General features: G+C 42.2%; 1 protein-coding gene across 1 annotated transcript in view; it reads left to right on the forward strand.

Annotated features, from left to right (window-relative positions):
* frmpd1a (FERM and PDZ domain containing 1a) overlaps positions 1 to 15,665 on the forward strand; it is a 54,334-nt gene that overhangs the window by 12,723 nt on the left and 25,946 nt on the right. The window contains exons 2-4 of the mRNA XM_075463478.1: positions 1,037 to 1,150; positions 11,771 to 11,893; positions 14,286 to 14,449. Coding sequence (XP_075319593.1) covers positions 11,775 to 11,893; positions 14,286 to 14,449 — 283 coding nt within the window. The 5' untranslated portion in view covers positions 1,037 to 1,150; positions 11,771 to 11,774. The remainder of the gene's footprint in view (positions 1 to 1,036; positions 1,151 to 11,770; positions 11,894 to 14,285; positions 14,450 to 15,665) is intronic.

Below are 15,665 nucleotides of genomic sequence, written 5' to 3' on the forward strand. Positions count from 1 at the left end.
GCATCGGAATGCCTGTTAGTTGTTGGTAGAGTGAAGCGGCTGCATTATCTAAATACATTATTGATGCAAGCAGCACTCTGACTAACAGGCGCACACAAACTTCAACCGCTCACTCACATAATAAAAACATACATCCACTCTCAAACATGCCGTGTCACACACACACACACACAGTCACAAAAAGTGCCTCGGTTTGTTTTTGCTGTGAGTGTGCATAAGAAAGACAAAGTAAAGGCAGGTGGCGCACGTTCATGTTTGTTTATGACTGAGAAAGCACAGCTGGGTCCACCCGACTCTGTTTTTAAGTAAAGATTAAGCAGTCAAGCTGTTGGAATTACACTCACTGAAATATTACTGATTCACACCCCGTTGGGAGCTGAAGGAGACAATTACTCTTTGAAAATAACTAATGAGATATCAAGAGAAAGACGAGAGGAAAGAGTGAGAATTATTAAAGAAAAGTAGAATTTGAGACATAGGAAGGAGGAGGGACAGAAGAGTTCCCAGCATCTCTTTTCTCAGGGCTTTGTAAGGGCCTCATTAAATATAGATGATGTTTGGAGCAGAGCAAGGAGGAGTGGGACTCCACAAACAGCACAAGCAGCCCAGGCAGGCCTATCCTTCTGTGATGAAGCCCTACTGTCTTTTTAGCCTTGTCCTCCTCTCCTTCCTCGACTCTCTTCTGTCTTTTTCCCTTTTTGTCTTCATTTCTCACTCAGTAGCTCCTGTCCTACCTCTTTCTTTGCCATCATCTATGTGTCAAACAATCTGATGGGAGAATTGATCTTTGCCTTCCCCTCTCATCCCTGCCTCTTTACCTCTGTTTCCTTTCTCACACTTGTTCATTTGTTAATCTCATGTGACTAGAAAGGAAAGCTTTCATTCATTGTACATTCTTTTGCTGCTTTTCAGATCATAACCAAGTGTTGTGGATTGAAAAGTCATTGATAGAAACACCAGAAGTTAGGACTGCACCGATCTGAAGTGCACCACGGCCTGCCCTCACACTTTATTTTGACGTTTTGCATGTCCTCAGGAGATGAAGATGCGGCGTCCCGGTCCTCTTCAGAGGGATGATGGAGGAACAGCAAGCGGAGCGGGACTGTAACCGGCGCCTTCATGGAGCCCTGATACACAGGGCAGCGAGCAGGTGTGTGAGTGTCTGTCTTTCTAAATACTGGTATCAAACAGATTTGGTTGTGCATGGGATTTGTTTGTGTACGCGACAGGAAGGATGACATTAGAGGACTTACAGAGCGTGGGATAAGGTGAGAGTGAGACAAACGGGAAATGAATGGTGGACTGGTGTCTGTCTGTGGTTACAGTCTCTGTTACCTTAAACAGACCTGTAAGGTTGAAGTGAAGCTCAGTCTAATCTGGCTCAGTAGGAGTGACGCACAAACTCCCTGTCACAGCCTGCAGACACTCTTTGTAATCCCATTTGCCTGCTCTGTGTCTTTCTGCCGGTGTACATTTAGTGTTGTGCAAAAATGTGTGTTCTAGCATAAAGTATAATCAACCCCGTGTCTTAAAGAATATATATTCATAAAGAGTATATCAGACTATTGATAGTAGGAAAGAATATGATGATGTGAGGGAATAAACAAGAGAGCACACGTGTAAGCAGTGAGGAATGGACTGGAAGTGAACTTACAGTCTCTACGGTGCAGTCCAATTTGTCAGCTGGTGTGTGTGTGTGTGTGTTTCTTTCCAGCATTTCTTACACTGCCCAGCCTCAGTCTCAGCAATAAAGAAAAAGCCAACACTTCTGGCAGAGATGACTCTTTCCTGCAGCAGTTTTAAAGCAGCCACAGCTACCTGAGATGAAACCAGCTTGAGCTATCGTGTAGAAAATGTAATACTATTACTTCTCATTTGTATCATGAATGATCCTATATTACGAATTTACGAGCAGTAGAGGTGCATAAAGGGAAGTTCTACTGAAGCAGTTTGCACAAAGCTGGGAAGTTTGCTAAAAATGCAACAAAAGGCAACTTAAATCTGTTTTTTTTCTTTTTTTAATTAGTTTAAACCTTTCTTTGAAAGACACAATTGCAAATGAAAGTATTTTCACTGACCAAACTAGACTCTTGATGCAATCAAAAAAGTTTTTCCAGAGTCGTGTTCCATCAGCTTCCTTTTAATGACTCTTTTTAATGCTTTGGGAACTGAGGATGCTGATTGTTGCAGTTTTTCAGAGGAATATGGGTCCATTCCAGCTGAATCCAAGATTTCAGCTGCTCAACAGTCCGTGGTTGTTGTTGTATGAGTCTCCTCTTCATGATGCTCCGTACATTTTCAACAGGAGACAGATGTGAGACTGCAGGCAGGCCAGTCGAGCACACCTGATCGTGCAGAATGAGGTCTGGCATCGTCCTGCTGAAATAACCACGGACCTCCCGGGAAAAGACGTCACCTTGATGGCAGCATCTGCCTCTCCAGAACTCCAACATCCACCTCTGCATCAGTGGCACCTTCACACAGATGAAGCCATCCCTGCCATGGACCCTGATGCAGCCCCACACCATCACAGACGCTGGCTTTAAACCTTTCTCTGAGAACAGCCTGGATGCTCTTTCTCATCTTTGTAGAAGCAGACGTCAGTTTTTCCCAGAAGCAGCTGAAACGTGGACTCATCTGCCCACAGAACACGTGTCCACTGTCTTTCTGTCCATCTGATATTCTTGTGTTTCAAATACATGGACCAGGCATGGCCATCAAACAGGCCGGAGGGGGGTCATACACGTGTAGTTCCTGGAGCACCTCCTCTTTTTGCTTTCTTCATAGTGGATAGAAATAAAGTAGCCTGGTTAAGTACGTCAAACAAAGGTTTTTAGGTGTAAAGCAGGAAGTTCTATAAGGATATGTGTCTCCTACTCTTTGTGGTCGGACTTTGGTAAAACCTGAGTATCCAAGGTGTTATTAACGCCATGAGACTTCACTGGGTTCTTTAGCCATAGGTAGATGGTACTCATCGTGGCATCCATGCGCAGAGATGTAATGACATCGTACTGCTTAAAGCCATCTTCATCAGCTTCAGGCTGATTTTGGGCCTTAAAGAAGTGGTCCTGATATACCAGGCAGCAGCCGGGCCGGTGACATGAGATGAGCTCGTGTCCAGAGAAAGTTTCTGCTCATAGTTGATATCAGACTTCCTTCTTGTGTAATAGCTTCAGGTTACATTCCCGGATGAGGCAGTAGACTGTGTGGAGTGAAAATAGTTTGAGCCTATGTAGCTATGCTGATTATCACAGTTTCTCATGCAGTGCTGCTTGAAGGTCACGAACATCCAACTGTGGTGTCTGTCCTTGCCTTCTGTTCCACATAGATTTCCCCAGACTCCCCGAATCTTTCCACAATTTCATGCACAGTGGACAATGAAAGACTGAAAAACCTGAGTTGTTTGCAATTTCAGTTAAAGGAAGACCAAGTAGAATATCTCAACTATGATTTATGATCCACTAGAAAGCTGTCACACCTATTTCTTGTTGTTCTGCTTTGGTCGGGGCACTAATGTTAAATGATCTACATGGTTTAACTCTTTCACTCATTCATACTTTGCTTCTCTTTTTATATATAGGCAAGTTTTTGACCCGTTTCCGCTCTACTTCCTAAACTCCTCCCGTCGATGCTTTCCACTTCCGTTCTGGTGGGCTCCGGTTTGTTTTGCTAGCTAGCTCCGATATCGACGCAGTGAGAAAAAGGATGGAAAACCTTAAAAGGAAAAGTGGTTCGGGAACGACGTGCAGAAGTTGGCTGTACAAACTCAAGAAAGCACTTGAACGAGTGGTTAGATAGAGAGTGCTTTGACAAATGTCCGCATACATGTGGAAAGAGCAATCCAGAGACTGAAGATCTATAAGATTTTATCCCAGACCGTTCCCATCATGGCACGTAAACTGGACAACATCTTGACCATCTGTGGGAAAAGTAAAATGTACGCAGCCTTGTGATATGCTCCTGAACAAACCCTTGGTCGTAGGGTACTTCTATTTCTAGGTGCTCAGTTTTGTATGTTATGTTGGGCCACGTTGTCGAATTCGGGTGGGGGGTAACTACGTTGTCACGTTATCCTCCCAGTCCTGCACCGAATTCGGGTGGGGGATAGTAACTCCATCTCCAGTTAACGTATTTAAATTCTGTTCCCATTGTAAGGACATTATTAGCAATACGATCTGTGAGTGGGCCGTCAAAGCTAGCATCATCTGTTTACATTGGCAAACGCTGCGCAAACTACTTCCGGCGGAAATTAAGTGCATTTGTGGAGGGTAATGGTGCCACCCAGGGTTTGTCGCGTAAAATTGCCTATACACGTATCTGTTTCTCCCAGAGCCAACAGTTCAACATCTGGGGTACTGAAAATAGACTCTATTACCAAAAGGACAATCCAAAGGGCAGAGGATGTGATAATAGAAACTTAGTGATGGTTTGAACATGGGCAGTTTGTCCATAAGGGCGATCGGGCGATGTACCTCCACAGCGTTACGGTGACCCTGACAGTTCTAGACAGTTTCAGCTGCTCTGTTTCACGGTCCAATAAGCGTAAGGCTGCGCTCCATGAGGCACCGCCCCCTTTGTCATGGTCCAATCAGCGTAAGGCCGTGCTCCATGAGGTACCGCCCCCTTTGTCATGGTCCAATCAGCGTAAGGCCGTGCTCCATGAGGTACCGCCCCCTTTTGGGGCAATTTCAGTCAGGTTGAAAATCGCCCCAACTGCTCCCATTGACTCTAATGTATGGAAGTTTTTCTGTGCCATCAGAGTTTGAATACAAATTTCTAATAACGAATTTTTACAGCATCAAAATCAGACTCTGAATTTGAAAAACCAACAGTGGGAAAAAAAAAATTCAGTGGAAAAAAATTCAGTATCCAATATTTATATATCAACAAAAATGAATAAGTCACAGTAAACTACAGTTATTATTCGTAATGCCAGTAAACTTAAAGTAGGGAGGATAATAAATTAATGAATAGATAAAAAGACAGGAAAGGGAAAAAAGAAAACAACAGCAGAAAAAAAAGGAAACGGAATGTAAATACATTATTCTTAACCTCTCGTATATTAGCATAGCTAGCGTAGCAAACGCGCTAGTCCTTTTCAACGTCAGCATGGCGAGTGTACGGAGTAACTCAATTGTTTCATTGAAAGAAATCCCCTTCAGTCGACGTAGCAATGAGGATGAATTGGCAACCAAACAATTTAAATTTAAAACAAATTTATACTAAATTACCTGCTGGTATGTGGCAAATGCGGCTAAAGGGAAAATCTTTATCTTGCAATCTAGTGTCTATATGCGGAGTTGGTAATGTGAGTTGACCAGAAAAAAAACTATTTGTGACAGCTGACTTGCTGCTTATTAATTTACACATTGAACGGGTCACTTTAGTCACCATCGATACTATTGCCCCCCCTGAGAAGTTTGAATAATCATTTCCTCCCTCCTTCTTTTTCTCTGTGTAGATTTTTTTGTTTTGGACACATTCAGGCTCCATCAGCAGAGCGAGGACTTTCACATAGAATCTGATGATGCAGCAGCTTCCCACAGGGGTGTGTGGAAGTGTTTATTTGTGCTTTACAACAGCTGTGAAATACTTTGTACATGTTTTATCTCCCTGATTATCTGCCTTGTCCTCTCTTCCACTAAAATTCGCTCATTAACCACTTAGAATAAAGACGGGGAGCATTACAAGCAGTGGTCTATTGATTTTATTTCTCATTTCAAAAACTAAAATGCTAAAATCACGAAACAACATTGATTTATTCCTTTTTATGGCTCGTACCTTTGACTATATGTGACTCCAGATGGTGTTCAATGGGACTAAACCTGAACATTTAACCCCAAACATGGCTGAATCTTCTCCGACATCATTATGTAGCTGTCCCCACTGTGTGGGTGTGGACATCATAAAACACACGAGTACCAGTCATTAGTAAGAATAATGTGCCGTGTAATTATATTGCAATTTCTAAAAACATCTCAACAGATTCTGAGTTATGTGTTTTATAAGAAGTAATGTTCTCAAAGATCCATTTCTGCATTTGTGTTGAGGGCCTGAGAGCATGTGAGAAATCTGATTCCTTCCACATAAACAATAATCTAATAGAAAGAGAGGAGGGGACACACCAGAGAGTGATTACATGTTCAATAGTGGGATGGCAGGAAAACATCATGCTGGATGAGGGAAGGACCAGAATAACATGCAAGGCATATAGAGGCAAGAGATTGGTTCCCACTTCAGTTTAATTCAATTCAGTGATAACGATGATAATAGAAGTATATTGCTCCTGTTATAGACGGATAACAAAATATATTTAAATAATAGTCACATGGTTGAAAGTTGTGGTTTAAATCTCCAGAGATCCCCATGAATCGATTGGCATTTTGTTTTTGTTGCTTGGCAACGACTTAGCTGTTGATGTCACATGCAGCATCAGCAGGTAACACAGGTGAACTCTCACAGCATGGAAAGCCAAGAGTTCAGCATCCGGGGTGCAGAGACGCTCCTTTCTCATGTCCAGTATTACTCCCTCCTCCATTACTGCTCTATCTGCAGTCTCACTAGCACAGTTTTCCCTGCCGATCTAGAGAAGAAACGGGTTGAACTTCCTGTTCCTTTCTCTCTGTTTTGTTCCCGCTCAGCATCATCTGCATCTCCTCTCTCTGTGGGCTCTTATTCTTCTTTACTTCTTTAACTCAGACAGATGCTCCTATATGCAAACAATTTTCCTTTTGGTGTCGTTACGCATCGTAACAGATGCAAGAAAAGAACCAGAATTAAAAGCCGAAATCATTCCAGCGTCCAAACCAGTAAAAAATTAGAAAATCTAAAGAAGAAAAAGAAGAAGAATTATAATGTCTGTTATAATACCTATATTTTAAATGGGTTTTAAGTCAGAAAACAGTTATAATGCATTATATAATTCTAGTTTCACATACGTCATAAGAAAGTGATACTTTTAGACGTCATTGTTAAAGCAGTTTTTACGGGCATCAGCATCTTGTTCCACCTGCACCTACCGTGGGGTTAGCAGAAGCCCCGTATTGTAACTATGCCAGCACAAGTGCTGCAAGTGCCTGGCAGCACATCCTGTAGTTGTTTATAGAAGTGCCGAGCTTATACCCACACTTGTTTAACAACTTCTGTCACCGTCGCTTTCAGTTCTGTGACCTACAGGAAAAATATAGGACATCATGGCTTCTTCAGAATAGTTTTATGATGGTGCGGTCACATTGCTAAGCATGTCTCGTGCCTATAGGATGTCTATACCGGTCATACGGTGAGTAAAGTGATGTACAGTCTTTCAACCAGCTAAAGTCTAGTGAATCGAGTGAGGCTGAGGAAATGTGTTTGGCGCCTGATGTAAAAGTATAAGGTTCCCAGCTGCTTCTAAAATTACACCTTCTCAAAAAAATAAGCTGACATTTCCTTCTTTGATCTCTTATCTCACATGCTGTGGCTGCAAAACAAGAACTGCTATGTTGTCACTGTTTGATCATGGTGGATTCTGCTTGGCTTGGCTTGTACTTCATCTGCAGTGTCCTCCGAGGATGGAGACATGTTTGTGCAATTAAAGGGGGTATTGGTTGTGTACGTCTTAGTATTTGGTGTTTGAAAAGCACAGGCTTGGACGATCGGGGAAGGATTACAGCCAAAGAGGAAGCAATTTCTCCAAAAATCTATAATTTTACAGCTTTGTGTCTCTTTTATATTTGTGTATGTATCAGTTTCACCAGTGAGATCACTGCAGTGGTGACCTGCTGGGATTATTCTGAGTGACGGGAGCACCCCTCTTCATTGTGTGTCTGCAACCTGAGAAGTGAGTGAATAAATGTGAAGAGTGAGATGTGGAATAGGGAGTACCAAGGGGCTGATGGGAGGAATGGAGACGGGTACGTGCAGACGGATGGATGGATGGATAATGTACTTTTGACTCAGGATCCCAAAGGATATGCTGTCATTTGGCTGTGTTACAACTTCCACCACTAAGCTATTCTCTCATCTTTTATCATGCTTTATGTTTCTCCCTTTCTCTCCCACTTGGTGCATTTGTCTCTTCTTTCCTCTTATCCTCATCTGCCGGCCTTTTGTTTCTTCTAATAAATGGTGTTAATGCACTATCTACGTCCATCTGGGGGAGATTCCTTCCTGCACTGCCCACTGAGGGACACATCAGGCCTGCTGAGATCATTCACTCATTAATTCCATGCATTAGTCCGCAGCTGTGTTCATGGATTCGATCAACCTCGAAGCTATTGTTTCACAATAGTAACTGCAGTATAGTTCTGGTGAGGCCATTCATTCGTATATTTGTTCACATATTGATTCATCATTTGACTCTTTTCAACTCTTTTATTTTCTATTAAATCCCCCATCTTACTTTGGCCACTAAGGCTTTCATTGACTGCTACATTAGATGAGTCATTCATTCATTTCTTCACCTCTACATTCATGCTCCTTCGTTTTCATCCATCATTCAAGGTAAAGTGATTATTCGTGAATGCTCACCGTCCGAGGATCTGTTTCTCAGTCAGGGTCTGGTAGAGTCAGACTTTGATGATGTAAAGGGAGTATAAGGTATCTGCTAATGACAGAATATTGACTGTCGGTCACCTGGGACCAAGTTCTTTGTGTGTGTTTTAACTCTATCCAGTGGGTGTGAAAACCAGGAGCCCAGTGTGGATGTGGGGTTTGACAGCTTTGTGAGGTCCTCACGTGACTGCTTAGGGCATGATGATATGATTTGATCTTAGGGTGAGGGTTACTCAGATCTCCGAAGGCTCTGAGTGTGAGCTTGTCGCTCAAAAGCTGCCCCAGAATTTGGTTCTCTGATTAAAGGTGCGTGCTGTATTTGGTTTTCTCTCTGGAGGCTCCTAGGAGAGAGTTTAGGATTTGGGTTGAATCTTTGGGTAGGATTGAAATGATGTGTGTTTTTAAGTTAATAAGAGGAAGGAATCTTGGGGATTGTTGACCAATATTGGGGGGGATAAAGAAAATTCAAATGAAAAGTCATGAAACATATGGGGTGTTTAAAATCCATCCATCCATTTTTCATATCCACTTCATCCTAGACTAAAGTTATGAAAAGTTAAAGATTTAAAAAAATCAAAGCATAGTAAAAGTTTTACCTTTTAGAATAACTAATTATCTTTTGGAAGAAGGTGAAAGTTTTTCACATTTCTCTAACATTCAGACTTTTTTTTACGATGCTTTAGCTAAATTGCTCGCTGTGGGGAACAATGAGCTTGTTAGCACACTCATTCATAGCTGAAAAGAAAACGTCAGCAACACAAAGATTGGAGCACAAGGAAATGTGCGTTTTGTGGGGTGAATAGACTCCTTCTGGCCCAGAATTGAATGCTGATGTTTCTCCCTGTAGACGAGCCTGTGGTGGTTTGCTTAAAAAGCGATTCACTGTTTATCACTCACCATTAACGTCATGGAGCTTTCATTTCTATGAGTTACCCTGACAGTGAAATACGCATTAAATACTTTATTTGGTGTTAATTTTTCATTAGTTTTGAAGTTATAGAGGGTTACTGGTTGCTGCATCTACTCTAAAGAATGAGGGCTAACAGCACTAACATTAGTGCAGAACCCACTAACAGCAGCTAACATCTGGCTCGTGGGTGGAGTGGGAAAGTGTTCAAATGGCGTTCGGTCCTACATCAAATGACTCTGCCACAGACGGGTTTTAATCGACTCCAGCTCGACTCGACTTCAATGGGAACACAACACCTGACCTTACATGCTTATGTTCACTGAGAATGCTGCAGTTCAGGCACTGAAAATGGGCACGTCCACATCTTCTGTGCAGAGAAACGCGTCTGCCAACCATAACGTCTCACATGGAGACTCTGAAACCGATGGCAACAACATTTTATCGGGTGGGGGGGGGGTTTATTTACACAAACTGTTGATTTTTCTAGCTTCTGAAATTATTTCAGACCAAACAAAAATGGAGGTTTTTACCATCTGTAATCACACTTGATCATTGTGGTCTGTAATGTCCCCACTTACGGATGTTTCCTGCAGTCTGCTGGCCTCAATGAGCACATGTGTGCATGTAAGCTGATCTGGCATTACCTAAATTATTCCAAGGTTCCACAATGGCCCATTAACTCACTACCACATTGCGGGCTCATGAATCCATGTCCATTACATCTCCTTCAACAATCATTTGTGACGGCCACCTGCCTCACAACAGGGACCCATTTAATGGAAAGTGTGTCATTATTGGAAATCATGAACAACATTGATTATTGAGGCTTCAATGTAATACCGCATGAACTGTCTCGTAACTCATGGCTAATAGCTTATCCGGCTCCATGGTGCAACAAGTGACATCATTGTTGGCTTTAGTCCAAATATGACTCCCAGATGTTCCTCTGGGTCATCTCATGCCATCTCATTGAATCCTCCCGATTTATATCACAGACTTTCTTAGGAAATAAATGCAGAGATATACCAACCTTGGAGCCCTTTAAAATCCCAGATATCTTTTTTTTAAAGTAGCTAATTGAATTACCTAGTTTTAATTCAGTGTTGCCAACAGATACCAGTGCTAATCTTGAGCCTGAACTGATATTTAACAGGACAACTATAAATCTATGCTTGAAATTTAAGTGTTGATTTCAACCTTGGTAACAGTTTTAAACTTCAGAATACAAAAGTAATTTTAAAAATAAAATACACCTAGATTTACATGAGAAATTCACAAAAATTAGTGAAACCCAACCCAGCTACAGTACAAAAATTTAACTTTAAATGACACTCACAGGACTGATAGTGTGCAAACTTTCAATTTGTTTTAGAAATTCTTTTACAGAAATGTTCCCACATTTTCTTTCTAAATGTAAGAAGCCACTAATTTCATGTCCTGCACAGCATGCAGGAATCTGTTTAAAAGGACAGAATATACGGCTTGCAATAAACGTTACATCGATTACCTGAAAGGATTCTGCTTTCATCATCATTGGGGGTCTCTTTGCTTCTGTGGGATGTTGGATTCTCTTCTAGAGAAATGTTGCCATCCTTTTGACCATTTTACTGGCTTCCTGTTGACTTCACAAGTGTGATGTTTACCAGTTCCAGGTTGTGCTTGTATGCTTCTTTTTTTTGTCTGAAACGTCAGATTTGGGGCACCAGAGGGCAAACCGACCGGTAAACAGCTCGGGTACTGAAGAGGCACCAAAGTGAGCCACCAATGTACCCGTTCCAACTAAATTTGGTAGATGTCAGCTGTTTTAAGAACCAGTGTCTTCTTACCCAACTCAAGTCACCAATGACTCCCACGGAAGAATCTGCATTGCATCGCATCTGAGGAGAGCTGAACCTTCTTTTTTGGGGTTGGGGTTACCCACTCCTACTGTGAAAAACTGTGCTGACCAGTTTCCAGAAGCTGTAGCTGTCATGTCCTGTGAGAGGTATGCCCAGCATACAATAATGCATGCGTACTGTCGTCATGGAAACAATCTAATTAGCTTAAGTAGCCTATATTGCCTCATTTAGGACTGATTTCTCCTGCTGGTGCACAAGAGCACATGTTGAGTTTGTTTATTTGATTTGTGTGGCGTCTGTGCCAGATGGAGCCATTTGCATTCGCATACTCGCTTCGACCATTTCTGGGACCAGATCAGGAGAACGCCTGAGCTCTCCGCCTCTTGTTTTAAATCTCGCTTGGATCATTTCATTGCTCCTCATTGTACCTGTTAGATTGCATCTTTGTAAAGCAGCTTAAATGACTCCTTTGTCCCTTAATTCCCGCCAGGTAAATGGAGTCGCAGGACAGGAGTCGCTCCCCGTCCCGCAGGACCAGCCGAGTGGAGCAGGTGGTGGGACGATGGCTGAGACGGTCCCGAGACTTGGGCAGCAGGTCTCACTCTCTGAGCAGGTAATGTAATGTTTTTCATCTGTGTCTGTGGGCCTGAGCAGCATCTTCAGGTCATCTGAACTTACAAGTTACCGTGAGTTTTGTGGAATTAATTTTTGTAAGCCACACATTTATAAAGTTGCTCACAATAAAACCCCTTTTCCAAAGAAAATGTGGAATTTAATTAAAAACACCACAAAGGCAACATTGGGAGTTAAAAGGTTCATGTGCGAGGAACAGCTTTTGTAAGAGCTGGGACAGGAAAACAAGAAGGCTGTAAAAGTTCAGCTTCCCTTGTTGTTCCCTTGAAAGGTCTTCCTATGCGAATCCAGTGGAGGACTTTATCACTGTTGTCTGTTTTAGACATTAAAGATTAAGAAATGTCAACGTACACAAGAAGAAAACCTAAGAATGAATATTAGATAACTTTAAGATAATTTTAAAGCCAACTAAGGCAGTACTGTAACTAAAAAAAAAAAAAAAAAAAAAGATGGGACGATGGACTTCAACGCTGCACCTATAATAACAAAAAAAAACATCATGGATGCGGTGGAGGTACGTTCATTTAGTTATTTTCTCTTGTAAAAAGACAAATCACAGATATGACACTAACCTATTTCACTTAACAACTGAACATTCTGCCTTTCTTAAATATAGCTTTAGAAATGATTTACATTGCTGTATTTCATGGCAAATTCTATTTTCAAATCGCCTAGAGGAAACATTTACAGAATTTTCTTTTTCAAATACCAGCACAAGTTTGCAGCTAAAAGAAAGTAAATGCAGAGCTTACCCAACACGACCCCAACATGAGAGCTGATTAAAACGGTGGATACAAATAACAAAAGTAAAAGTTGAAATAAATGTTGAGCTCAACTGTGTTTAAAAGCCAGTGCAAAGAAGTGGGTATGAAGCAAGGATTTAAAACTGAAAGTGTCTGAGCAGATCTAACGGGAAGAGGCGGACTGTTCCGCAGCCACCAAAAACTCCTTCGAGGAGGTAGATGTTGGTTGTTCCCCGACAGCTTTTAAAGCGTCTAAGCTTTTAAACAAGTGCAAACGAAAGGGGAACGTTGTAAAAGTGTAAGTAAAATTTATTTATATAGCACCTTTCTCAGACGGCAGTCACAAAGAGCCTCACAGGAAGGGCGTCAGTGAGTACAATGTGGACATTTAAAAATACATTACAGCAGCATACAGTCAATATCAGTCTTAGCAGCCCGGGGACCGAAGTTGGCTTTTTTTTTAAAGTATTTTTTGGGGCTTTTTATGCCTTTAATGTTAGGACAGTTGGAGAGAGACAGGAAGCAGGGGGCAGAGAGAGGGGAAAGACACGCAGCACAGGGTCGCTCGGTGCGGGAGTCGAACCGGGGCCCGCTGCAGCGAGGACTGTAGCCTCTGTATATGGGGCGGCTGCTTAACCCACTACGCCACCGACCGCCCCCGAAATTAGCTTTTAAAAGCATCGACAGAAGCAAATGATCGCAACTAAAGTGGTAATTCATTCCAAATTCTTGGTCCAACACCTTGGAAGGATCCGTCTCCTCGGGTCCTAAAGCGAGGGACCATCAATGGATGTTGCTCAGAGGATGTCAAGCTGCGAGCTGAAGAATAAGGCCGGATCAGATTACAAATGTAGGGAGGAGCCTGTCCACGCAGTGCTCTGAATGTCAAAACCAAAATGTTGTAGTTTATATGGTTAAAATAAAAGGAGCAAGTGAAGACTTTTTAAGACTTGGGGGGGGGGGGCGGGTTATGTGGTCTCTTCTGTCAATGCATGTCAAAATTTTGTACAAGCTGTAAACGAGTCAAATCCTTCTTGCTTAGACAGGTGAACAGGCTGTTACATAAATGCATGTATCAGCATCTCAAGACTGGAACAGGAAACATACAAGTCGACCAAGCCAGAAGGGAAATAGTCAGGACAGAAAACTCAAACAGTCTGAAAATAGAAAATGTACAGCAAAAGAAATGAAAAACAAATAGACAGAAACAGGAGTCGATGTTTGTGACTGAACTGAAGGAAAAGCCAAAGTAAACCATCAGTAACACCCAAAGAGAAGGAAAGCAGGTCACAGTGAGCTGCAGAGAAGCAGCCATGGACTGTGGATGGTTGGATGAGAGTGAGATTCAGAGATGAATCACAGATCTGCATCAAACAAGGAGATGATGCTGGAACTTTAGTTTGGTCCAATGAAACATAGAAAGATGACATCGGCTCATTTTCACCATCATTGATGATATGAAAGCGGTTGTTGTTTTCAGTTCCCAAATACTTACAGAGTGCTGTTAAAGGAAGAGCTGAAGCAATATATGGTTTAGATGTTATTGACATTTTACAGTAAGGGCATTTTTGGATTATTACTCTGATACTGATACTGTTGTAAGATGTCATTCTGAATGACTCCCTGCAGAGATCGAGCTGCAGCAGGTGGGAAGGCAGCAGAATCCAGCAGCTCTGATCACAGGAATTACCCATTCCGCTTCAACGTTCAGATCCAAAGAGACCCAGACCTCAACTCCCACGGTCTCACTCTTTCCTCACAGACCCCCATCCTGGTGCAGGAGGTCACCCCAGGTAGGACAATTAACATTAACGTTTGTATGAAAGACTGACTTAATGCATGTGCTTCGTGACAGCTGAGAGTTCTGAGGAAATATGTCCATCACTACTGTTTCACTACTGTCTTCTTTGTGATCATAACCTACGCTGATCTGTGAGCCTCCTGTCCCTGGAACAATGCAGCACTTCTCTTCATTGGCCGGCTCAGAAGTGCAGTGTGAGACACTCGGGGAGTTTGGATTTATAGCTAACTCTGTCTGTTCATTTGAGCCCAGTTAAATCTGGTTGGTACCCTCTCACCAATACCAACCTGCATTCTGTTTATACCTGCAAAGAGTACATTTCCATTGCCAATGGCTGCAGTCTTTTAGTGCAAGCTCCTTTGCATTGACTCTGGATGAGAGTAACACAGGAAGAAAGCCACAGTACCTGCTTTCTCACATGAAATAAAAGAACATATCAGTAGGAGATGCATTCTCACTGTTGTAAACACTCTGAACAGGCAAGAAGCAAGACGTGACACAAAAAGTATGCTTCATTCACCTAAAATTAGTCTTTTGACCTTCATTGAACTTACCTGATGATTTTGGTATCAGCCAGCTCTGACAGAAGGTCCCAAATCATCATCTCTCCAGCTGGAAATGTTCATCTTCATTGTAAAGTCAGCCAACAAGCTCCACTGCCCAACACTGTCATGCAATGAGGCAGATAGGAGCACATTTCTATTAATTATGGAGTGATATAATGCCGTGTATCCTACACTTTAGGGGAACAGAGCCTTTTTCAGTACTTATTTTGCATAAAGTAAGTCTCCTCAGCAAATGACGAAGTGGAGCCGTGCCAGACCACTGCAGACCTCTGAGCAACTCGCAGTAGAAAAAGACAAAAGTGAAACCTCCAAGGGAGGCTGTTACTGAGTGCTGATACTGCAGCCGTGCACACAAAATTACATCAACAAAGAAAAGCCACTGTTTGTGTGTGTGTGTGTGTGTGTGTGTGTGTGTGTGTGTGTGTGTGTGTGTGCGCAGGCTTGTAGGCATTTAAAGCATCCCCAGTAAAATGAGCATGCAAAACAAATTTGGAAGCATGAAGGAAAGATGGATTTTTTTTTTTTTTACCCATTACTGAGGAACTTCTTCCAGTCAAGTGCTGTCTGTTATGTAATAGATCATCAACAATATTGTTAGAATTGTGGCTGAGGTCTCAGAGGAGGTGGGACTTACATGCAGGT

Source organism: Odontesthes bonariensis, chromosome 4, assembly GCF_027942865.1.
Source record: "Odontesthes bonariensis isolate fOdoBon6 chromosome 4, fOdoBon6.hap1, whole genome shotgun sequence".
Lineage (NCBI taxonomy): Eukaryota > Metazoa > Chordata > Actinopteri > Atheriniformes > Atherinopsidae > Odontesthes > Odontesthes bonariensis.